Source organism: Diaphorina citri, unplaced genomic scaffold (assembly GCF_000475195.1).
Source record: "Diaphorina citri unplaced genomic scaffold, Diaci psyllid genome assembly version 1.1 scaffold27, whole genome shotgun sequence".
NCBI lineage: Eukaryota > Metazoa > Arthropoda > Insecta > Hemiptera > Psyllidae > Diaphorina > Diaphorina citri.
Genome location: NW_007377465.1, coordinates 311,073 through 336,944, shown reverse-complemented (window position 1 = coordinate 336,944; position 25,872 = coordinate 311,073). Strand labels below are relative to the sequence as shown.

At 40.5% G+C, this 25,872-nt stretch overlaps 1 protein-coding gene across 1 annotated transcript in view; it reads left to right on the top strand.

Annotated features, from left to right (window-relative positions):
* LOC103510667 overlaps positions 1 to 25,872 on the top strand; it is a 56,997-nt gene that overhangs the window by 4,851 nt on the left and 26,274 nt on the right. Inside the window, exons 5-20 of the mRNA XM_026824530.1 lie at positions 3,328 to 3,607; positions 4,683 to 4,937; positions 5,092 to 6,347; positions 6,727 to 6,865; positions 7,206 to 7,361; positions 7,754 to 8,033; positions 8,616 to 8,826; positions 8,972 to 9,326; positions 20,238 to 20,462; positions 20,806 to 20,933; positions 21,637 to 21,821; positions 23,603 to 23,866; positions 24,314 to 24,691; positions 25,023 to 25,030; positions 25,081 to 25,236; positions 25,628 to 25,784. Of these exons, the coding sequence (XP_026680331.1) occupies positions 3,328 to 3,607; positions 4,683 to 4,937; positions 5,092 to 6,347; positions 6,727 to 6,865; positions 7,206 to 7,361; positions 7,754 to 8,033; positions 8,616 to 8,826; positions 8,972 to 9,326; positions 20,238 to 20,462; positions 20,806 to 20,933; positions 21,637 to 21,821; positions 23,603 to 23,866; positions 24,314 to 24,691; positions 25,023 to 25,030; positions 25,081 to 25,236; positions 25,628 to 25,784 (4,433 nt within the window). The remainder of the gene's footprint in view (positions 1 to 3,327; positions 3,608 to 4,682; positions 4,938 to 5,091; positions 6,348 to 6,726; positions 6,866 to 7,205; positions 7,362 to 7,753; positions 8,034 to 8,615; positions 8,827 to 8,971; positions 9,327 to 20,237; positions 20,463 to 20,805; positions 20,934 to 21,636; positions 21,822 to 23,602; positions 23,867 to 24,313; positions 24,692 to 25,022; positions 25,031 to 25,080; positions 25,237 to 25,627; positions 25,785 to 25,872) is intronic.

Here is a 25,872-nt window from a genome sequence, read left to right as displayed (position 1 = left end):
ATAAATATTTTGATATGTAAGGTATATCCCCTTACTTACTTTTTTTTTCGTCTCATAGGTAACACAAGTGGGTACTTTAACATGTTTTAGGTAACACAAGTGGGTACGCACGGAGTATGGTACCCCAGCAGCATGACATGAGGAGACACCCTGCTCCTCCCCCGTCCAGTGCCCAATATCCGGGTTATAGTATGCCCGGGACCACGGGTAGTGCGCCTACCTCTGCCCAGGACTCGATGTATGGGAGTATGGATCATCATCAGAGTGCCCAGCAGCAGAACATGGACGCCTGGAGTAACTACCCCACCAGTGGTGAGTCTCCTGCCCAATGATTATATTGAAATTTAACAGAAATGCAATTGTTCAGAAGCGTAGTTACAGGTAGTTTTCTTTCAGTTTGTTTGTCTAAAATCTAAATCTAATGGTTGCAATTGAAATCCTTGTTTCAGGCACAGTGAGACATTATCCTCAAATGCAGAACGCAGCCGCCTATAGACAGCAATTGTTTAATGATTATATTGATATTCAACATGATGTAATTATTCAGAAGTGTAGTTACAAGTAGCTTTCTGTTTGTTAGTCCAAATCTAATGGTTGCAATTGAAATCCTTGTTTCAGGCACAGTGAGACATTATCCTCAAATGCAGAACGCAGCCGCCTATAGACAGCAACAGAGGCAAAGGTAAGTCTGTAGGATAGGATAGTCCGAACAAGAATTTTACAATTTCATTGTCTTCTTCGAGTGCACTCAAAATTTGGTTTTATTTTTCACAACCTTTGTGGTATATCAGCATTACTAAGTGCCTCCTTTTACATTTATTTATCTACTCGTATCATCAATTTACACTGGTAATGCCTCTGGTCGCTACTCAATGCCCTAAAAGTCAAAAATAAATGGCATACCTACTCAAGTTATGCCCCTTTTCCTAAAGTATCAAAGCTAATCTCTCTTATTTCATTCTACAAGTGTTGATTTTATACTACTCTATTGCCTACTTTTTACGTATTTGCACATTTGTATTGCAAAACTGTCTGAATTTTTTTCAGATTGTTTAGAAAACGAAGTGATCCCCGAATTTATTTTATTATTATTATTATTATTATTATTTTTTAATTGGAGTTATTGAATGGCGATTTCTCAATATAATAAAAAAACGAAATAATGTACCACTTCTTAAAAAATGAGGAATAAATACCTTGCGAAAGTCATCCAAAATTTAGCATATTTTTTTTTTTTTTTTTTTTTTTTTTTGGGGGAAATATCTTTCTAGCATTTTCCTATTTTAATAGGGTCTGCGTCTGCGTTTCTTGTCAGTCTCTTCCAGGCAGCCCTATTGTGTACCTCGTGTTGTCTCCCCTAGCAGTGAAAAATAAGTCATACAACTTTACAACTACTCATGTTATGCCCCTTTTCTAAAGTTTAAGAGTTCTATTTACCTTTAATCTCTCATATTCTAAAAGTGTTAATTTTATACCTTATTATACTTTTTATTTATATTGTATTTTGTATGTTTGTATATTTATATTGTACTACTGTATTACCTATCAAATACCTATATGTATAAGACCTTATTTAACTGTGAGGGTAAAGGGACTTTTCAGTCTCATCCTAGCACAATAAATGAGGCATATTCTATTCTTTTATGAATGTACCTACTTGATTCTAATATGAATGTATGATCTTAATATGACATGAAAAAGAGGAAGAAAAGGCAGTTTTGTACATGTATTCTAGAACTTTGGTTTTGAATAAATAAAGTACTAAATATCAATGTACTTATTGTACTTGATTGTTATATGAATGTATTTGATGACTAATGTCTGATGTGATATGTGTTCAGATATTCTCTTCTTTTATGAATGTACCTACTTGATCGTTATATGAATGTATTTCATGACCTAATTTCTGATGTGATATGTTCCAGGTCGCGGTAGAGGACGCGGCAGAGGAAGAGGCGCTCACAATGCAGACGGTACGCCGAAACCGATACTAAATATCAATGTACTTATTGTACTTGATTGTTATATGAATGTATTTGATGACTAATTTCTGATGTGATATGTTCCAGGTCGCGGTAGAGGACGCGGCAGAGGAAGAGGCGCTCACAATGCAGACGGTACGCCGAAACCGCGCAAGAGTCGCAAGAAGCAGCAGCAGTTGGAAATGGAGCAGATGATGGCTGCCCAGGAGCAGCAGTACCATCTGCAGCAGCAGTACCAGCAGCAACAGTACTTGCAACAGCAGCAACAATACCAGCAGGCTCAGGTATGCTACTAGAATTTCAAGTTGATAATGGGTATTTCAATTGGTATTATATCTTTACTATGTCATAAATACGAAATAGGTACTCTATCATTGACATTGTGACACCATGGCCTCTTCATTTTGTCTCCCACCCATCTTCATATCCGAGGAGACTCTCTCCTGATATAAATCTATAATGGGGTATTTTGGTTTTGATACAAGTAGGGCCATTGGCTATTTAAGCCCTATGTCACTGCGACTTGATAAGATTTTTGTGTCTTGTAGGTTAACACGTAGAGATTAGAGATGTACTCAGTCCCCTATAAACAAACAAACCTCCCTCTTAAAAAAAGATGAAAATAAATAAATAAAAGAGTTGAATAAAAAAATTACTGTCTTATATCACAGAAGATTGCTGTCTTTATCTCTATCCCAAGTTACTTTGGAATAGAGTTTTCACCTAGTTGATTAGAAAACTTGTTATGATGAATATTCAGCCATGCTAATACTGAAGAAACTCGAGGTTTCTAATGCGTTTAACCCTAACTTCTCGCTTCTTCTCTGAACAGTTTTCTAATCCCTATACCTGTTAATGTATTCGTAGTCTTGTTTTTAAAAATTTCACTTGAAAGTACTTTAATACTTCCCATGTCATGAACGCTTTTCTTAATAAATAATTTCTTCATATTAAATTGATTCCAAGGGCAAGGAAACCCTTGACAAATGGAGTGTGCCTGAAGTTATGTTTGTAATGATTTTACTATCTCAATAAGTTCAAGTGTTATTTAATTGTTGGTTGGTCAAGTTAGACCTTATTTACAGTTCTAGAATTTTCAGCAAGGAGAGGAATGGAACCGAGAAAAGTCAGGCCAGGGCCACAAAGTGAGTTTAAACTCGGTTTAAGTTTTACTCTTGGATTAAGCAATCTGATTGGTTGATTTTTAAAAAGTTCAGAATAAAAATAGGAAAAAAATCCAGCCCTCTAACCGTTATGAGAGCTTTCGAAATATAGAATTGTAGATGGGTTTAAAGCTTCCCCTTTTTTTAAAAATCTCACGCCCATACGCTTATTTTCTCCACAGAAAATCCAAGAAGCACAAGAAAGAGTCCAAGTCGAAGAAAAGCAAGAGCGGCGGAGGCAAGTCGCGCAGTTCGAAAAAGAAGAAGGACAAAGACAAGGAGCACAGGGAAGAGGGCTCCCCGTATGGTGATGGGTCGTACCTGGGATCTCCTGCCTATGGCTCGGGGGAGATGGAGGAGGAAGTGAGACCACAGGAAGAGAATGAGGACGAGGAGGATGAGATGCCTCTCATTTCCCGGACGAGAAAGGACATGGCGACTCCGGAAGAGTATCAGGAACCGGTAAGTTTTTTTTTTTCCAATAATTCCCCCGTTCCTACTTGTTCGAAAAAAATCGTGTCGTGTGTAGTGGGAACACGATCATTTAAATTGCATTGCCTACAGGACATTTAGTCTGGCTGAGGGACTATAAACAGAAAGTAGATCAGCGTGTAGCTAGGGGACTATAAACAGGGAGTAGACTAGTCCAAATTTTCCTCACGCTATATCAATAGCGAAGGTTGAGTACGAAGGGCATCCCACTTGGAAAAGTTTGTTTAGCCAAAACCAGTTGGCCTCAAAGCGATCACTCTAAAGCTGATTGAGAGGCCGACGACAAACGCCGACCCCATCTGAACATGGGAAAAGGCGAGGAAGAAGAAGCCTACAGGACATTTTGTGTCGTTCGGGGAAAAAACCGTGTCGTGTGGTAGTGGGAACACTCATTTGAATTGCATTGCCTACAGGACATTTTGTGTCGTTCGGGGGGAAAAAAATCGTGTCGTGTGGTAGTAGGAACACTCATGTAAATTACATTGCCAGAGGACATTTTGTGTCGTTTGGCAAAAAAATCGTGTCACGACAAGTGGGAAAGGGGTCTGGTCCAATTTATCAATATCTCTTTTCTTTCTGTCAGGTGGTTTAGAAAACTTGTTATGATGAATATTGAACCATGCTAATACTGAAGAAACTTGAGGTTTTTCCATTGCTGTTAACCCTAACTTCTCACTTTTATTCTGAACAGTTTTCTAAATAATTTGATTTCTTGTATATGTATTATGAATCTCACCAATGTAAATGTACTTGATTGAAAGACATCCCACGGGATGGGCATGCTACAACACAGATAACGATTCTTATAAATCTATCACATATTTCATAATTCAGAGCCTCTTGTTCTTTCGAATCCTGCTTCGATTATCTCTACGAAACCAACAAGATTTTGCGGTGAAATACCATTTCTTTTTATCTTGCAAAACGAATCATTAACTAAGCTAGTAGGTTTCGCTTGCTTTTATCGATTTTTTTTCTTTCAACATTTAACATCCTATTCCTCCATGACCTACTTAACCATTTCTCTCCCCCCTTCTCATCACAGGAGCCCTCCCCTCCACCCGCCCCTACTCCATCTCGTGGTGGCTCTCGCAAGAAGAAAGATCAGTCGCATGAAGACCCAGCCGCCCCGAGTAGCAGGAAATCCAAAAAGAAAAAGACTGAGTACGATTTTGTCGATGATGAAGAAGAAGGAGAGACAGAGCCTATGTACAGTATTGCTCCCGCGGAAACACCCGACCGGAGCCGAAGTGCGAAACGAAGCAAGAAGGAGTACGATTTTACCGAGGAGGACGAAGAGGTGAGTAGGATTTCTCGCGAGGAAATCTTTTTTTTTTTATGATGAAAAAATGAGCTAGTCTTTATATGGTTAAAGGACATGATGGGAGGAAGATTTTGTGTTGTATTAATTTTATGTTTAGTTGTCTTATTCCCGGTTTTCTTTGTGTTCACAGCTACCGCCTCCTCCAATACAAATATCGAAGAGAAGACGCGATACACTGTCTGTGGCTCCTAGCTTAGAAGAAGAGAAACCATTACTCGAACCTAGCCGGGGATCTCGCAAGAAGAAAGACCAAGAGCTCCCACTGACATCCTCTTCTGTACCAGAGTCTAGGGATGAAGAGTACGAGGATATGCTGGGTGGTGAAATGGACAAGAAGATGGAATACGACTTCACTGAAGAGGATGACGAGCAAGAATCTCTAGAACTCTCGTATCAGAGTACGAAGAAGAAACGAGATTGTATGGAGATGCCACGGGACATTGAAGATGAATTACCCCAGCATGAGATTCTCACTAAACACAATACTAGCGGCGGTGGCAAGAAAAAGAAAGACAAGTCTTCGGACGAACACGGAGCAGAGGAAACGAGTAGTGTGCGGAACGCCAAACAGAAGAAGAAAGACTTCTCGTACGAGGAATTCGCAGAGGAGTTGCCGTCACGTGGCTCTCGTAAGAAAAAGGAAGAGGTGTTACCTGTCATGCCAAGCCTGGTGGAACCTAATGAGTTTGATGAGGATGAAGATATTCCACTAGCGGCCAAGACGTCAAGGAAACGAGGCGCTTCTAAGAAAAAGAAGAAAGGAAACTTGAACATTGAAGTCGATGTGTCCAATCTGATTGAAACATTGGATCAGTCCTTGGAAGAGGAAGAAGCAGCACAACATCCTGTGCCTGCGCCATCTGATGAGAAAACTGAACTGGAAGCAAGCAGTGAGGATCTTGCTGAGAAACAGGAAGCACTGGATGAGAAGATGGATGTGTCTATGGAAGATAATGCTGAGAATATTGAACCTAGTGGAGATGATGTCGAACCTTCCATTTCTACTCCGGCTGTGAGCGAGGAAATGAAAATGGAAGTGGACGAAACGATAGAAGAATCTAAACCCGAAGCAGAGGTTAAGAATGAAGGGGATGTGAAGGAAAGCAAGGAAGCAGTAGAAGAGATGTCAGAACCATGTGAGAACAACAATACAACACCGAAGAAATCTAAACTACTGGAGGTGAGGAGACGACGACCTGCCAGGGGAGAGAAGAAAGAGGAAGCTGTACAGACACCTCCAGTGTTTGGAGAGGAGAAGGAGAGAGATAGTTCACTAGCATCCGAGACCAAGGATACGGATGCGAGTGAGACAGAACCTCCTGCCACCAAGATTGCGAGCAAACCTAGGAGCTCTTCATCCAGGAAAGGACGTCCCAAGACTAACAAGTAAGTTACATAATTATGACCAAGTATAGATCTATTTGTTTTTGAAAATCGGTACATTTTGCCTGAGTAATGCCATTTAGTGACAAACAGACCAAAACCCCCCAATTTTAAAAGAAATGTTAAAAAAAAAAAAACAAAAACAAAAACAATAACGACTTTATGCACGAAAATGTAGAAAACTTTATGCAACGAAATAATGTGGATTAGTATGTCAGTTTTTGTTTTTTTTTTTTTTTTTTTTTTTTTTTTTTTTTTTTTTTTTTAAATAACACAAAATATCACAGCAATTACGAGCATCCTTAGTTACGGATTCCAACGGCTTTTATTCTGAATATGTCTGAATTATACTGATGAGAGCATGTTTCGTATGTGTTTGCAGAGCGGTGATTGCCAAGCTGGCTCGTCGGAACAAGAAGCGACTGCCCGGGGAGGATAACGATTCTGATGATGAGGATGGAACCCCTCCCTCTGCTCAGGGGAGAAACAATACCTCCTCCCCTCAAGATGAGGACGGAAAGGTAAGACTCCCATTTTCATTTCTCTCCCCTTTCCTCTATGGATTATCTTGTAAATTGTCAACACTTGCTACTCGACCAGTCTTCAATTATTCCATCATGGGATGGGTCGATGTACAAAGCCTCTACACCTATTTCGATCTTTATATCTGATCGACTGGGGTTTGCAAACAAACAAGCTTTCATCGCTTCCTTTCGATATCATTCCAATTTCTTTGTTTTGTTTAAATATGACATCACTAGATCGGTAGTTTCTGTGGTACTTTCTTAACCATTTTTGTAGAGAGCTAAAGGCTAATAGTATAATATTATACCCAAATTGATGATTTCTTTCGTGTTTCAGAACAAGCGTCGATCAGCTCGCAACAAGAGTAGAAAGAAGTACGTGGATGACGTCATGCTGTCCATATCGGACGACGATAAGTCATCCAGTCCTGATGAGAGTAACGATGGCCCTAGTCAGCAACTGCCCAATACCAAACCCAACTTTGTATATATTGTAAGTTATTCCACTTTTTATTCTCGCGTTTTTGTTTAGTACACCTTGAATTTTTTCTCTAATTTCAGTAAAAAATAAAATAAAAAAAAAAAAAAAAAAATATTTTCAAAAAAGTTTACTTGTTCCAGTTTAAAACCCCTTTTCTGGGGCACTAATGGCCGGGGCCACAATGAGAGTTTAAATTAAACTCCGTTTAAGTTTAACTTCAGGATGGAGCAATATGATTGCCCGAAATTTTTGAAATCTGATACCATTATCCAAGAGTTCAAGTTCTGATTGTGGCTCCGGCCATAAGTGAATCTGTTAACCCCCGTTTGGAGCACCAAGTGACCTTATTTCCTTAACCCTTTGGAGCACCAAGTGACCCTTATTTGGTTAACCCTTGCTTGCAGAACACTGGAGACGAGGACTCCATGGTTGTGCAATTCATTCTCGCCATGAGAATGGGACGACGCGAACTTCCGACGGGCAAAGGAGGCGCGCAGTCCACAGACCCGGGTTCGAAACCCACGCCAGACACAGAAGCCAAAGAATCCCCCACGGATGCGAGTGGAGAAAAGGAGGAGAAAGATTCCGTCGAAACTGCGAAAGAGAAGAAGGCCGAAGAGGACGAGAAGAAAGAGGATGGCGACAAGGAGGAGAAAGAAGTGGAGAAGGATGAGAAAGATAAAGGTAAGGGGAGAGGTTCCAGATTTTTCCAGCTTAACTTCATACACAAAAAGCCCACTCTGAGGCTCGAGTGCTTCTACAAAAGGTAGAACTAAGAATAAGAAAATAAAGAAAATTGGCATTTTTGTAGACCTTGTGTTTAGAATCATGGGGAAATCATTGACACATCCTAGGCAATTTACTTATAAATTTCCTATGTTTATAACAGTAGAGTGCTTAAGTTTCCTTTGTACGTAATAGTATAGTAATTTATCCACTCTGAGGCTCGAGTGTAGGGGCTTCTACAAAAGGTAGAACTAAGCTTTATTTTCTTACTAAGAAAATGAAGAAAATAGGCATTTTTGTAGACCTTGTGTTTAGAATCATGGGGAAATCATTGATACATCCTAGGCAATTTACTTATAAATTTCCTATGTTTATAACAGTAGAGTGCTTAAGTTTCCTTTGTACGTAATAGTATAGTAATTTAACTAGCCCAGGAGGGACTTAAAAGTGTTGTTTAGGACTTGAAAGTTTCGTTGTTTAGGACTTGAAGCTTTCGTTCATATTTACTCGGTCGTAAAATTATTATTTCTTCTTTTTCAGATCAAACTGACGAAACGAGCGCCGGTACTAAAGACAAGCAATCTTCTTCGGACAACAGCAAGTCTAGTACAGATTCCTCTTCAGACTCTGTCAAGTCTACGGTGAAGCTAATCCCCTCTTCTACAAAAGGTAGAACTAAGAAAATAAAGAAAATTGGCATTTTTGTAGACCTTGTGTTTAGAATCATTGGGAAATCATTGACACATCCTAGGCAATTTACTCATAAATTTCCTATGTTTATAACAGTAGAGTGCTTAAGTTTCCTTTGTACGTAATAGTATAGTAATTTAACTAGCCCAGGAGGGACTTAAAAGTGTTGTTTAGGACTTGAAAGTTTCGTTGTTTAGGACTTGAAGCTTTCGTTCATATTTACTCGGTCGTAAAATTATTATTTCTTCTTTTTCAGATCAAACTGACGAAACGAGCGCCGGTACTAAAGACAAGCAATCTTCTTCGGACAACAGCAAGTCTAGTACAGATTCCTCTTCAGACTCTGTCAAGTCTACGGTGAAGCTAATCCCCCTCGATGTGCCCCTGGACTCGAGCAAATACTACGAAGTAGAAGAGTTCTTTGTCAAATACAGGAACTTCTCCTATCTGCATTGCGAGTGGAGAACGGAAGAGGAGTTAAATAAGGGCGATAAGCGAATTGCTTCGAAGATCAAGCGATTCAAGCTCAAGATGGCCCACCATACGAACATCTTTGAAAACGTGAGTACCACCCTTTATTGGTCCTATCGCCCCTGGACTCGAGCAAATACTACGAAGTAGAAGAGTTCTTTGTCAAATACAGGAACTTCTCTTATCTCCATTGCGAGTGGAGGACGGAAGAGGAGTTGAACAAGGGCGACAAGCGAATCGCTTCGAAGATCAAGCGATTCAAGCTCAAGATGGCCCACCATACGAACATCTTTGAAAACGTGAGTACCACCCTTTATTGGTCCTATCCTTGGAATTCATTATTGTTAATTGATATTCATGATTGAAGTTTTGTTAGCTTTGCTTTTGTGGACGAGATTAAGGCCCGTCGCACATTGGAAGCGTAGTGGCGCGACTTAGTAGCGTAGCGCTTAGTCACCTCAAAAGGATAGCGGGTCCAGAGACAGTTTGTGCCTGTACGAGTATCTGTAGCACTTACCTTTTGTTTCCTGTAAATTACGGAGAAGAAGCCTACAGGACATTTTGTGTCGTTCGGGGAAAAAACCGTGTCGTGTGGTAGTGGGAACACTCTTTGAATTGCATTGCCTACAAGACATTTTGTGTCGTTCGGGGGGAAAAAATCATGTCGTGTGGTAGTAGGAACACTCATGTAAATTACATTGCCAGAGGACATTTTGTGTCGTTCGGCAAAAAAATCGTGTCACGACAAGTGGGAAAGGGGTCTGGTCCAATTTATCAATATCTCTTTTCTTTCTGTCAGGTGGTTTAGAAAACTTGTTATGATGAATATTGAACCATGCTAATACTGAAGAAACTTGAGGTTTTTCCATTGCTGTTAACCCTAACTTCTCACTTTTATTCTGAACAGTTTTCTAAATAATTTGATTTCTTGTATATGTATTATGAATCTCACCAATGTTCTTGATTGAAAGACATCCCACGGGATGGGCATGCTACAACACAGACAACGATTCTTATAAATCTATCACATATTTCATAATTCAGAGCAAAAAAATCGTGTCGTGTGGTAGTAGGAACACTCATGTAAATTACATTGCCAGAGGACATTTTGTGTCGTTTGGCAAAAAAATCGTGTCACGACAAGTGGGAAAGGGGTCTGGTCCAATTTATCAATATCTCTTTTCTTTCTGTCAGGTGGTTTAGAAAACTTGTTATGATGAATATTGAACCATGCTAATACTGAAGAAACTTGAGGTTTTTCCATTGCTGTTAACCCTAACTTCTCACTTGAAAAATAATCATGTCGTGTGGTAGTAGGAACACTCATGTAAATTACATTGCCAGAAATGCCAGAGGACATTTTGTGTCGTTCGGCAAAAAAATCGTGTCACGACAAGTGGGAAAGGGGTCTGGCCCAATTTATCAATATCTCTTTTCTTTCTGTCAGGTGGTTCAGAAAACTTGTTATGATGAATATTCAACCATGCTAATACTGAAGAAACTTGAGGTTTTTCCATTGCTGTTAACCCTAACTTCTCACTTTAAAGACAAGCAATCTTCTTCGGACAACAGCAAGTCTAGTACAGATTCCTCTTCAGACTCTGTCAAGTCTACGGTGAAGCTAATCCCCGGTTTTATTCCGTAGGGAAATGACTTAATGATCAATTCCTTTATATTAGTAACTCATAAACAGTATCTCATATGTTGTAGCGGGTAAACAACAATTTTTAATAGAATAATAGACAATGGAAAATGGGCGATTGGACATTTGGTCAAAAATCTTAAATGAAAGGTCCATCCAAGTTAAGAAAAGTCCCTACAGTCTACTAAACAGTATCTCATAGATGATGTTGTAGCGGGTTCAGCTGTAGCCGAATGGTGATGGCAGAATTATGAATCTCAATGTACTTGATTGAAAGACATCCCACGGGATGGGCATGCTACAACACAGACAACGATTCTTATAAATCTATCACATATTTCATAATTCAGAGCAAATGTACTTGATTGAAAGACATCCCACGGGATGGGCATGCTACAACACAGATAACGATTCTTATAAATCTATCACATATTTCATAATTCAGAGCCTCTTGTTCTTTCGAATCCTGCTTCGATTATCTCTACGAAACCAACTCCCCTGGACTCGAGCAAATACTACGAAGTAGAAGAGTTCTTTGTCAAATACAGGAACTTCTCTTATCTCCATTGCGAGTGGAGGACGGAAGAGGAGTTGAACAAGGGCGACAAGCGAATCGCTTCGAAGATCAAGCGATTCAAGCTCAAGATGGCCCCGAAACCAACAAGATTTTGCGGTGAAATACCATTTCTTTTTATCTTGCAAAACGAATCATTAACTAAGCTAGTAGGTTTCGCTTGCTTTTATCGATTTTTTTTCTTTCAACATTTAACATCCTATTCCTCCATGACCTACTTAACCATTTCTCTCCCCCCTTCTCATCACAGGAGCCCTCCCCTCCACCCGCCCCTAAAGATGGCCCACCATACGAACATCTTTGAAAACGTGAGTACCACCCTTTATTGGTCCTATCCTTGGAATTCATTATTGTTAATTGATATTCATGATTGAAGTTTTGTTAGCTTTGCTTTTGTGGACGAGATTAAGACCCGTCGCACATTGGAAGCGTAGTGGCGCGACTTAGTATTTTTCTTTCGACATTTAACATCCTATTCCTCCATGACCTACTTAACCATTTCTCTCCCCCCTTCTCATCACAGGAGCCCTCCCCTCCACCCGCCCCTACTCCATCTCGTGGTGGCTCTCGCAAGAAGAAAGATCAGTCGCATGAAGACCCAGCCGCCCCGAGTAGCAGGAAATCCAAAAAGAAAAAGACTGAGTACGATTTTGTCGATGATGAAGAAGAAGGAGAGACAGAGCCTATGTACAGTATTGCTCCCGCGGAAACACCCGACCGGAGCCGAAGTGCGAAACGAAGCAAGAAGGAGTACGATTTTACCGAGGAGGACGAAGAGGTGAGTAGGATTTCTCGCGAGGAAATCCCTTTTTTTATGATGAAAAACTGACCTAGTCTTTACATGGTTAAAGGACATGATGGGAGGAAGATTTCGTGTTGTATTAATTTTATGTTTAGTTGTCTTATTCCCGGTTTTCTCATGGTTAAAGGACATGATGGGAGGAAGATTTCGTGTTGTATTAATTTTATGTTTAGTTGTCTTATTCCCGGTTTTCTTTGGCTCTCTCTGAACCGCAATCAATCATCGTGAGGACTTGTGCTTGTTCTTTTCAAGCAGAGAGAACCCTTTGAAAACTATCAGCTAGCTAGGCTTGTTAGGGTCAGCTGTTCTCCTCCCTGTCAATAGTCCCACAGCTAGACACTAGTCTGCTCTCTGTTCTTTTCAAGCAGAGAGAACCCTTTGAAAACTGTCAGCCAGCTAGGCTTGTTAGGGTTAGCTGTTCTCCTCCCTGTCAATAGTCCCACAGCTAGACACTAGTCTACCCTCTGTTTAATGTCTCCTAACCATTCAAGATAGGAATTCTATCGAACGTAACCTGTGTTTTGTTTCCAGATACCCATTCGAGCGTCTGGATGGTCGTATCCGGGGTAACCTCCGGCAGGCGGCCATCGACCGCTACTGTAAGCCAGACTCGGACCGGTTCGTGTTTCTCCTCTGCACGAAGGCCGGTGGCCTCGGTATCAACTTGACCGCGGCCGATACAGTCATCATATACGATTCCGATTGGAACCCGCAGAACGACCTGCAAGCGCAAGCCCGCTGTCATCGTATAGGTCAACAGAAGATGGTGAAAGTGTATCGACTCCTGTGCAGGAATACGTACGAGCGGGAAATGTTCGATAAGGCCTCGCTCAAGCTCGGGTTGGATAAGGCCATCTTGCAGAGTATGAACACGACGCAGGGTGGCAAGGAAATCAACAACAAGACGCTGTCCAAGAAGGAAATCGAGGATCTGCTTAAGAAAGGTATGTGGTACCAGTCCAGCTTTATTCAGACTTTATTTATTCAAATAATTCTCTTCTCTGAGCTCTTCCACCCAAACACTCTTTCAGATGTGTTGAAATGTTCAAGTCCCATCTCAAAAGAGTTCACTTGTACCCAAGAAGGGTGCCATTCAAAATATTAACCGAGTACTGTTTCTTTATTATACAAGTTTTATTCAGACTTTATTTATTCAAAGAATTCTCTTCTCTGAGCTCTTCCACCCAAACACTCTTTCAGATGAGTTGAAATATTCAAGTCCCATCTCAAAAGAGTTCACTTGTACCCAAGAAGGGTGCCATTCAAAATATTAACCGAGTACTGTTTCTTTATTATACAAGTAGACTTTATTCCTTTATTAATTTTCCTATATTAATGCTACTTGACATTCCTAGTATCCGGTTTAGAAAACAGATTTTAAAAGGTTTAAATGTTAACAACCCTCTATTTTCTTCCAGGTGCTTACGGAGCCATCATGGATGAAGACAATGCAGCGGACAAGTTCTGTGAGGAAGACATAGACCAAATTCTAGAGCGACGTACCCAAGTGATTACTCTTGAGTCAGAGAAAGGATCAACATTCTCCAAGGCCAGCTTTGCCTCGTCAGACATCCGACAGGATATCGATATTGATGATCCGGACTTCTGGAAGAAGTGGGCCAAGAAAGCCGAAATCGATCCCACTGAAAGAGAGGTTCGTATTATTCTTTTTTTTTTTACTTTTTTTTTTAATAAGTTTGATTGAGGAAACTGTAACAACGGAGGTCTTATCGACAAGAAATTGAAGAGAGGAGGAAAGGATAGGGGAAAACAAACCTAATCTGTTTAGGCTGGCTCTTTTTAAATATCATGATCATGAATTATTAATATCATTTTCAATAAGTTTGATTGAGGGAACTGTAACAACGGAGGTCTTATCGACAAGAAATTGAAGAGAGGAGGAAAGGATAGGGGAAAACAAACCTAATCTGTTTAGGCTGGCTTTCGTCCGACATCCGGCAAGATATTGACATTGACGATCCGGACTTCTGGAAGAAGTGGGCCAAGAAAGCCGAAATCGATCCCACTGAAAGAGAGGTTCGTATTATTCTCTCTTTTTTTAATATCATGATCATGAATTATTAATATTAATATCATTTTCAATAAGTTTGATTGAGGGAATTGTAACAACGGAGGTCTTATCGACATAAGAGAGGAGGAAAGGATAGGGGAAAACAAACCTAATCTGTTTAGGCTGGCTTGGTTTAGTTCTAAGGCCAGCCAGTCACTATCAGGTAGACCTGACAGGTATGGCTGTAAAGGTCTACCTGATAGTGAGTGGCTGGCCTTAGACAAGAAATAGTGTTATCATTGTACTTGTTGACACATTCGTATAAAACACGTACATACTACATATTCATTTGATGTTCAAGACAGTAATAAATCGTTCAATTGTCTGGTTTTATTTCAGGAAAAGGAAATGCTTCTTATGAATGAACCTCGGCGCCGTACGCAGATCAAACGTTATGGACATGATGAAGGTCTCATGGATATGTCTGACCTGGAATCAACCTCTGGAGATTCTAACGAAGAACCTGACACTGCTATTGGTGTAGGGAGAGGCAAAGGTAAGTCTGTACGATAGGATGGTCCGAACAAGAATTTTACAATTTCATTGTCTTCTTTGAGTGCACTCAAAATTTGGTTTTATTTTTCACAACCTTTGTGGTATATCAGCATTACTAAGTGCCTCTTTTACATTTATTTATCTACTCGTATCATCAATTTACACTGGTAATGCCTCTACCTCCGGCGTTAACCTCGTCCAGTGGTTACTTTCCCCTCAAGAGTCTATTATTATTATTTATTTTCTAAATCAAACAAAAACTCTTTGTAAACCAATTGTAATAACGGATGTTTTATCGCGAAATCGAAGAGATGTCAGAATGGGAGCCGTTCCGAGAACGAACCTTATCTGTTTAGGATAAAGTTCGCTCCGGGCGGAAATCGAACCCGCAATCTAGCGCTTACAAGGCAGGCTATTTTCCAAGCTAACTAGACTGGCAAGGTCATGGCTTAAAATGCACCATTATTACCATTGTTTGAACTTTGAAAAAGCAGACGCGCTACCTTTCAAGCTAAACCTCTGTTCAAGCTCCTTGAACGAGGTTTAAGAAGGAAATCTTTCATCTTACTCATGTCCTCTTCTCTACTCCAGGGATGATAACCCATCGGAACCCAAACTGAGCGACCACGAAGACGCAACGTCCGAAGCCCCTCCCACCCCCTCGGAACATTCTCAACCCTCCACTCCTCTCACCCGACAACATTCAACTTATTGTTTCATTACAAATTTCATCAGTGAATGGTTTCTTCGAATTAAATTTGAAGTTTGAGCAGTTGGGCAGTGAAAACAAAGCTACCCATCTCCCCAGCCGAGGCATGGAATTTTATCCTCATTTGTTTGAGAATTTGACCACATAATAATGGAGCTCTAAGGGTTAGGTGGTAGAGAACGCATCCGGCGTTAACCTCGCCTAGTGGTTACCTTCCACTCAAGAGTCGATTTTTATTATTATATTATCACCCAGCCTAAGTGGGGCCGGGGAGAGTCAGGTGCACGCGATTGTCCATATGGTCACCCATCGGTAACTGGTAGAGTGGTACATTCAATTAATACCTAAGGGTTGTATGTCCCTTTCCTATGGTCCCAAAAGAATGTCTAAGGTAAAATACCTAATACCCTATGAGACAAGAATTACCCTACTAAACACACATACCTATTCTCACCAAGTCATTATATTTCTTCTTCTCGGAGTTCTGGGGAAATAGTGCACTTAGGTCTTCCATGCTCTGCAACAAAAGAATCAGGTTTACTTAATGTTAACACTCGACAAAAGATAGGATAAAATTTGTACTAGTAAAGTGTCTCTCACAATTTCCATGAACGGGTAAGCCGGGGGAGGGGGGGAGCAGGCTCTCCCCAGATTTTTTTACGAGGGGGCAAGGTATTGTGCCGTACCTAGGAAAGGGCAGAGCTTTAGGCCGTGCGTAACTGCACAGGTAAGATTTTGTTGTTTAACATCTACTTGAAATAGGAGCACCTCCCCGACATTTTAATTTCGCTTTATGTTCACAAGAAGTTGTTATTTGAACAATAGTTACCATATTTTCCTCGTTCTCCATCGTGGGAGGGCAAGTACACCTATTGTATTATATTAAAAAACTAAATAACCAAAGAGATAGGTACTTGAATTTGTTTCAAAACTTTTGTTCAAAAAAGTTTGAGGACTTTCTATTCATTAAATTCTAAAACATTTAAAACTTTACACGGAAAAAACTAATTCATTGGATTAATAATTTGGAAATCACATTTCAAGTAGCTGCACTTCCTGACTTGGAGGAAATGTTGAATATGGACTGGCCAGAGCCAGACTTACGGAAAATATCGGACGTTAATTGAGACCCATTTTAGTGTATTTCGGGAAGCTATGTAGATACCTACTTCTAAAACAAATAACTATTGTTAAACCAATTAGGCTGTGTTGGTTCTCAGAACAATTACCTACTAAAGTCTTAGTCGATAATATAATTAAGGTATATTAAATAAATACTTTACATTCCTTGTCCGTGAGATACACAGAAAGAAGTAACATCACTACCATGCCCAAAGCAATAATACTCTACCGATAAAAATAAACTGTTTAACGACGATATGATATTTATAAAAGGAATCGGAAATTTGCTTCAGTAGTTCAACTCACCCCTGTAGTTCCGCTTGCAATGTCCATAATATTCAGGATATCTGGATTGACCACGGCCAAAGACGATGCTGTAAATAATAAATTGGACAAAATTGTGAAAACCATTAAATTGAAGCTTCCTCCGAAGTTCCTCGAATACGACATGTTTTTAAAAATCCATTGTTCTGCTTGCCTATATTTGATTTTCGATTTGTTCATAGTCTCAAGCACTAATTTCCATATTAGGTATGTCCTAAACATGTATTTCAGGAAATCTGTTCTTACCTCTGTCTTGAAAGTTTGCATTGAAGTGTAGAAACTTGCCTATATTTGATTTTCGATTTGTTCATAGTCTCAAGCGCTAATTTCCATATTAGGTATGTCCTAAACATGTATTTCAGGAAATCTGTTCTTACCTCTGTCTTGAAAGTTTGCATTGAAGTGTAGAAGTTGTCCAATAATGATATGAAGAACTGACTTGATCAGGTTAAAGTTGACTGCTCCTTGCTGAAATCAAACGCAAAGCCCATTATGGAGACTTGAACAGAACCGAAAAAAATTCTAACGCATCACCGTTAGTAGAGCTAAATCCCCGGTGTGGTTGGGTATTTCGTATAAAGTTATGGGTACCTATGATGAGATTTTTTGGTAATTTTGCAACGGGGTGAAAGTAAGTGTTATTTGTCCATGCCCATAAATTCATATGTGTTTATCTGATCGGCCTCCGGCCGCTGGCCAGATATCTGTAAGCACCTGTACGGTTTGTTTTCAGAGCGGGCAGCTACGGTAATGCCACAACACAGGAAGGCTGCCGTAAGTGTGACTGTAATAGCAGCTAAATCCCCGGTGTGGTTGGGTATTTCGTATAAAGTTATGGGTACCTATGATGAGATTTTTGTAATTTTGCAACGGGGTGAAAGTAAGTGTTATTTGTCCATGCCCATAAATTCATATGTGTTTATCTGATCGGCCTCCGGCCGCTGGCAAAGCTAGCTATGTTATACTTGTAAATAATAAATATATTTCGGCCTTCGGCCGCTGCTTTTGATAATATGTAGAGCTGGGGTTAATTATAAATGCGGCCTTCGGCCGCTGGCATGGCCAGTTTACTTCGTTTCGTTAATACATGATAGGCAATGCAGCCTCCGGCCGCTGGCAAAGCCAGCTATGTAAGCTTAGTTAAAATATAAATATAATTTGAGCAGTGACCAGTGTTATTATAGGGTTAGGTTAAACACAAAAAGGAACTTTCTTTTTCATTTCCGCTTGCAATGTCCATAATATTCAGGATATCTGGATTGACCACGGCCAAAGACGATGCTGTAAATAATAAATTGGACAAAATTGTGAAAACCATTAAATTGAAGCTTCCTCCGAAGTTCCTCGAATACGACATGTTTTTAAAAATCCATTGTTCTGCTTGCCTATCTTTTTCATTGTCGTGGCTTCTGAATATTATCTTTTTCGATTATGGTATTCGGGGAAGAAGGAATCAAAAATCCAAATTACCTCTGGTGATCCAATGGAGAGATCCACCAATTCCACCAAATCTATCTTCTCAACGTTCTCCAAAGACATTGGTTCATCTTTTTTCATTGTCGTGGCTTCTGAATATTATCTTTTTCGATTATGGTATTGGGGGAAGAAGGAATCAAAATTCCAAATTACCTCTGGTGATCCAATGGAGAGATCCACCAATTCCACCAAATCTATCTTCTCAACGTTCTCCAAAGACATTGGTTCATCAAATGGATCTAACAAATAGTTACAAGCCTCTCAATAGGGAAGCGTTAAAACAAAAATAACATAATGAAAAAGTTAAAAACACTACTTGACCATGATTAAAACAACGCAGGTTACAATTACAATGATTGAATGATTAGAATTCCAATGAGGTTCAACATTAGAAGAGCCAAATTATTTCTGATCAGTCGAGAGTATGGTGGCAAAATATGCCAATATGCCATAGAAGGCAATAACGTGAAAAATTAAAATGCTGCCTTGGTGGCCAGTGAACATAAGCGCCAGGTCGCGGGTTCGATTCCCGCCTGGGGCGGATTTTATCCTAAACAAATGAGGTTCGTTCTCGGCACAGCTATCTCTCTCGCTTTCGGAATGGTAAGACCTTAGCCCTTTTCAAAAGAAGATCAACTTTAATTTTCAATTCAGTCTTGCGATCGACTTACCTAATGAGAGACTAGACTCTGATTTTGGTCCACAAGTTTGGAGTAATAGGGTGTGTAAGATGCTATTGCCAGGTTCAAACACTGCTGGGTGTGCTAGTCGCAATCGACCGGTTGGGTGGCCCTGCCTTAGCCGTTACAGTTCCCGCTATCCGCTATCGAACCTTTTTTTCTTCTTCTTATGTATGTACCTTCGTATCTTTGCTATGTCTAATTTATTCTCGTTTATTGTTTCAGATGCTACAACAAGTGTATCTACGGGTATTGCAAGGGTCCTCCAGACTACAGTTGTCAGTGCGAGCTCGGCTGGACAGGCGTGGACTGCAGCGTGAATTGTCTGTGTAATAATCATTCCACCTGTGTACATGCGACTTAGTAGCGTAGCGCTTAGTCGCCTCAAAAGGATAGCGGGTCCAGAGACAGTTTGTGCCTGTACGAGTATCTGTAGCGAGTGGCGCGACTTAGTAGCGTAGCGCTTAGTCGCCTCAAAAGGATAGCGGGTCCAGAGACAGTTTGTGCCTGTACGAGTATCTGTAGCACTTACCTTTTGTTTCCTGTAAATTACGGAGAATTTCAAATGTATGATTGTGTTGATGTGTTACGTCTGAGTAAGTGAGTAGGTAAAGTCAGTTTCATTTGATACTGTTAAATGAAGTGTTCATACCTTGGGACTGGCTGTCACTGTAAAGTTCGCCTGTACAGTACTTATTTAACAGTACGTGAATTCCATAAATGCTCTGTATTGTGTTAAGCATACCTAAATGCTTGTCACAAATATCATTCCCCAATATTATCACGCCTAGATAAATTTTACGACATGACTTGGACTCAAACCACCAACCTCCAGATCCGAAGTCGAACGCGTTAACCACTGCAACTGCACCGCATGAATCCCATAAATGCTCTGTATTGTGTTAAGCATACCTCAATGCTTGTCACAAATATCATTCCCCAATATTATCACACCTAGATAAATTTTACGACATGACTTGGACTCGAACCATAAACCTCCAGATCCGAAGTCGAACGCGAACGCGTTAACCACTTCACCGCTGAGTTTGGTTACCATCTCTAATTATTCCACTTTTCTCACCTTTCTCTCTCCGTTTCCTTCTCAGCTGGAAGAAGAGCCGTTCAATCCGGACTTTGTCGAAGTTGACCGAGTGCTGGACGTGGCGGAACATCGCGAGGCGGACGAAGACAAAACCGTGAAGCATTACCTGGTCAAGTGGCGTAGTCTGAGCTATGAGGAGGCGACGTGGGAACTGGAAGAGGACATCGATCCGGTCAAGATAGAAGAGTTTGAACGGTTCCGAAAACTACCGCCGAGAGATCAGTGGAAGGTAAGTAGAAAAGAATATATCTTGTTTATCCTGCTCGGACAGGACTGAAAAGTCCCTTTACCCCCGCAGTCTAACCAAGGTCTTTCCATGAAGAAAAGTCCACTCTCTGTCCTTTCACATATCCCCCATTCACGAGTATGAAGATTTTTGTAGTCTCTAAAAAAAAAGTAAATTCTGGGTTGAATGGTAGAGATTGCCTCTGGCATTAATTTCGCCCTTTGTTTGTAATTATTGCATTCTGTACATGATTATAACAAATGAGTCTTATTAAAAAGGTTTATGAAAAGAATATAGCTCAATATGATAACTCTAATATTATTAATAATTTTTATCCAATTTTCAGCCTAAAAAGAAGCCTCCGGCCAGCGATTGGGTGAAGTTAGAGAAATCCCCTGTGTATAAGAATGACAATACGCTTCGAGCTTACCAACTGGAGGGCTTGAACTGGCTAATGTTCTCCTGGTTTAACGGGTAAGTGACTTCTGCTTTGTACTAGTTAAATTCATTTCAGTTTTTTTTTTTCCATTAGGTGTCTCGTTCGCGCCGAAATTTCAGTTTGTACTTCTACTTTTGTACGAGTTATTTTCAGAAGTGGTAACAATATTCTACAACGAGGAACCTTGGATTAACCTACCTCGGTACATCAGCGGTTTCCAACTTTTTTTTTCTAAGCGGCCCCCTGGAAAACCTAGCGGGGGCTGCGGACCCCAGTTTGGGAATCGCTGGTCTAGTGGTTTATATGCTCGTATGTTTAGAAGGACAGAACTTACAGTATTCAAGCTAGGCTAAAGGGTCAAGGGTTAGTCTATCCTTTGGCTGTTAATACGAAAACATCTTATATTATAAGAATTTGACTTCAAAGCTTTTAGGTTTCGAGTCCCGTCTCAGGCGAACTTATTATATGTAAGGTTCGTTCTCAGAACGGCTGGCTTCCTATCCTGTTGTTCTCCTCTTTTCCTTTTCGGGAAGATATCTAAGACCTTCGTTGTCACATTTCCCTCTAACTTTTTTTTTCTTATGTTTTTTAAAGATTAATTTTGTTATTATTTTGTTGTGTTGTTACAGACGGAACTGTATCCTGGCTGACGAGATGGGTTTGGGTAAAACCATCCAATCTTTGACGTTCGTGGAATGTTTTTTAAAGTAATTTTGTTATTTTGTTGTGTTGTTACAGACGGAACTGTATCCTGGCTGACGAGATGGGTTTGGGTAAAACCATCCAATCTTTGACGTTCGTGGATGCCGTGTTCAAGACTGGAATCCGAGGTCCCTTCCTGGTGATTGCTCCTCTGTCTACCATACCTAACTGGCAGCGAGAGTTTGAAGCGTGGACCGATCTGAATGTGATTGTGTATCATGGTAAGAGAAAAGCTTTTGTTTCTAACCCTGTAGGTTTCGTTCATTTCCATAACATAATGGTTTAACACTTGAATTTTTTTTTGGAATCTATTTTAAAATGCAGCAACATTCGTGGTGTTGCTGCAAACGGGGTCGAAGTTTTTTCGGATCTGCTTGGAATTTTTCGTGGATGCCGTGTTCAAGACTGGAATCCGAGGTCCCTTCCTGGTGATTGCTCCTCTGTCTACCATACCTAACTGGCAGCGAGAGTTTGAAGCGTGGACCGATCTGAATGTGATTGTGTATCATGGTAAGAGAAAAGCTTTTGTTTCTAACCCTGTAGGTTTCGTTCATTTCCATAACATAATGGTTTAACACTTGAATTTTTTTTGGAATCTATTTTAAAATGCAGCAACATTCGTGGTGTTGCTGCAAACGGGGTCGAAGTTTTTTCGGATCTGCTTGGAATTTTAGAGGCAAAGGTAAGTCTGTAGGATAGGATAGTCCGAACAAGAATTTTACAATTTCATTGTCTTCTTTGAGTGCACTCAAAATTTGCTTTTATTTTTCTCAACCTTTGTGGTATCTCAGCATTACTAAGTGCCTCCTTTTACATTTATTTATCTACTCGTATCATCAATTTACACTGGTAATGCCTCTGGTCGCTACTCAATGGAAGTAGCCACTCACTTGTCCTCACGAGGCTGAGTACACCCCGAACTCCAAGCACAGAGCCGAAAAAAAACTTCGACCCCGCGTACAATCAAACCCGGGACCTCCGGAGTGCAAGCCTAGTGTGTTTTCCACTCGGCCACAGAGGCTAGGTACTTTCTCTTCATCAAACCTCTTCTAAAAGAAACTTCTAACACTCCCGCCTCCTTTTTTTTCCTGTTCAGGTCGAAGGAAAAAGCTGAGTCGTCGTGACAAGGAACGGCTTCGTCTCAAGTATGTGGCAGCAGACTATGTGCCCAAGGATGGGGAAGTCCTGTATGGCAATTGGAGCCGTAGTGAGTGCTTCAAGGTGGAGAGAGGACTGCTTACGTTTGGCTGGGGGAGATGGAAAGAGTTTCTCGCCAACAATGAGTTCAGGAACGGATGGACTGAAGAGTATGTCGAGGAGCTGGCTCGGTTATTGGTGAGTTGTGAAATGTTGATTTTTATTTTTATTGAAATATTTATAGGATATTATGAAATATATTTTTCCGTTTATTGTCTATCTGTGATAACTAACTATTTATTAATTCGAAGGATTTGGCTGGGGGAGATGGAAAGAGTTTCTCGCCAACAATGAGTTCAGGAACGGATGGACTGAAGAGTATGTTGAGGAGCTGGCTCGGTTATTGGTGAGTTATGAAATGTTGATTTTATTGAAATATTTATAGGATATTATGAAATATATTTTTCCGTTTATTGTCTATCTGTGATAACTAACTATTTATTAATTCGAAGGATAACATAATGGTTTAACACTTATCTATTTTAAAATGCAGCAACATTCGTGGTGTTGCTGCAAACGGGGTCGAAGTTTTTTCGGATCTGCTTGGAATTTGAGATGCACGCAGCCTCGTAAATTGTATAGCTATTTTAATCTAGCAGCGACCAGCGGCAGAATTACCAGTGTAAAAAGATTGATGATAAATGGAAATGAATAGAAAATTTATTTGACACTTAGTATTACCGTCGTACCCACAAAAATTTTGAAGAGATTCTGCTTAACCACAAATAATATTCATGATTTGATTGACATTGTATTTGCCTTCATCCATAATAATTTAATAATCCATATCTCTCCGTTCTTTCAGGTGCCTCTGCATCGCGCAACATGCTTCAAGAGTACGAACTCTTCTTTCGCAACGACAAGAACCAATTCATCAAGGAGAAGGATCTGTACAAGTTTCACGTTCTCATTACAACGTTCGAGATTATCATTTCCGATTGTCTCGAGCTGAAAGATTTCAATTGGCGTCTGTGTATTATTGACGAGGCGCATCGACTGAAGAATCGGAACTGTAAGCTACTCGAGGGTCTGCGGTTGCTGCACTTGGAACATCGCGTCCTGCTGTCAGGTAAGAATTCTGTTGGAGTTAAACGTAACATTTGTTCGATATTGAAAGATAAATGAAATCTCATCTTATAGTCAGGTCTAGCTAGGGGGCGTTGGACTAGTGTCTAGCTGTGGGACTATAAACAGGGAGGAGACAGCTAACCCTAACCAGCCTAGCTATCTTTCAGTTCTTCAATAGGTTTTGTCTGCTTCAAGAGAACAAGCACAAGTCCTCACGATGGTTGACTGCGGTTCAGGATGAGCTAACTAATGTGGTTAGAGACCATCACCCTGGTGTATCGCTGATATGAAAAGATGTCTCTTCTCTATTCTGCCGTTACCATATGGTTAGAGACCATCACCCTGGTGTATCGCTGATATGAAAAGTTTATTCTGCCGTTACCATTCGGCTAAAGCGACAGCTGCTGCAACAACAACGTATATTATATTTTATCTTTCCCTCTCACAGGTACCCCACTTCAGAACAACGTGAACGAGCTGTTCTCTCTACTCAACTTCCTCGAGCCTCAACAATTCTCCAACAACGAAGCTTTCATGTCCGAATTCGGCCAACTCAAAACCGAAAGTGAAGTGAACAAACTACAGCTTCTACTCAAACCCATGATGTTGAGAAGACTCAAGGAGGATGTAGAGAAGTCGATAGCACCCAAGGAAGAGACGGTCGTGGAAGTGGAACTTACGAATATCCAAAAGAAATACTATCGGGGTATTCTGGAGAGGAACTTTTCGTTCCTGTCCAAGGGAACCACGTCGGCTAACGTGCCCAATCTGATGAACACGATGATGGAGCTGAGGAAGTGCTGTATACATCCGTACCTACTCAACGGTAAGACTTATTTACTTTAACCTTAACCGAATACAAAGTAGAACCTTGTGTCTATCCTAGTCCAATAGGACACACTTACGCAAAACTTTAAATAAATATCAAGTTGTGGGGGAAAAAAATTAAAATAAATGTGACCGAATAAACCTTTCTGATGATTCTCTTGAGAAATGATTTGTGCTGTGCTGTGCTGTCGGATTCCAGTGTAAAGCTTGAAGTAAGTAAAACTAAATGGCTGTGCAGAGGGCTATAGCCTGAAAAGATTTTTCACCACAAACCACACCCCCCCCCCCCCAAACACACAACCCCAAAAACTTTAACCATTTTTGTAGAGAGCTAAAGGCTAATAGTATAATATTATACCCAAATTGATGATTTCTTTCGTGTTTCAGAACAAGCGTCGATCAGCTCGCAACAAGAGTAGAAAGAAGTACGTGGATGACGTCATGCTGTCCATATCGGACGACGATAAGTCATCCAGTCCCGATGAGAGTAACGATGGCCCTAGTCAGCAACTGCCCAATACCAAACCCAACTTTGTATATATTGTAAGTTATTCCACTTTTTATTCTCGCGTTTTTGTTTAGTACACCTTGAATTTTTTCTCTAATTTCAGTAAAAAATAAAATAATAAAAAAAAATATTTTCAAAAAAAGTTTACTTGTTCCAGTTTAAAACCCCTTTTCTGGGGCACTAATGGCCGGGGCCACAATGAGAGTTTAAATTAAATTAAACTCCGTTTAAGTTTAACTTCAGGATGGAGCAATATGATTGCCCGAAATTTTTGAAATCTGATACCATAATCCAAGAGTTCAAGTTTTGATTGTGGCTCCGGCCATAAGTGAATCTGTTAACCCCCGTTTGGAGCACCAAGTGATCCTATTTTCTTAACCCTTTGGAGCACCAAGTGATCCTGTTTCCTTTAACCCTTGCTTGCAGAACACTGGAGACGAGGACTCCATGGTTGTGCAATTCATTCTCGCCATGAGAATGGGACGACGCGAACTTCCGACGGGCAAAGGAGGCGCGCAGTCCACAGACCCGGGTTCGAAACCCACGCCAGACACAGAAGCCAAAGAATCCCCCACGGATGCGAGTGGAGAAAAGGAGGAGAAAGATTCCGTCGAAACTGCGAAAGAGAAGAAGGCCGAAGAGGACGAGAAGAAAGAGGATGGCGACAAGGA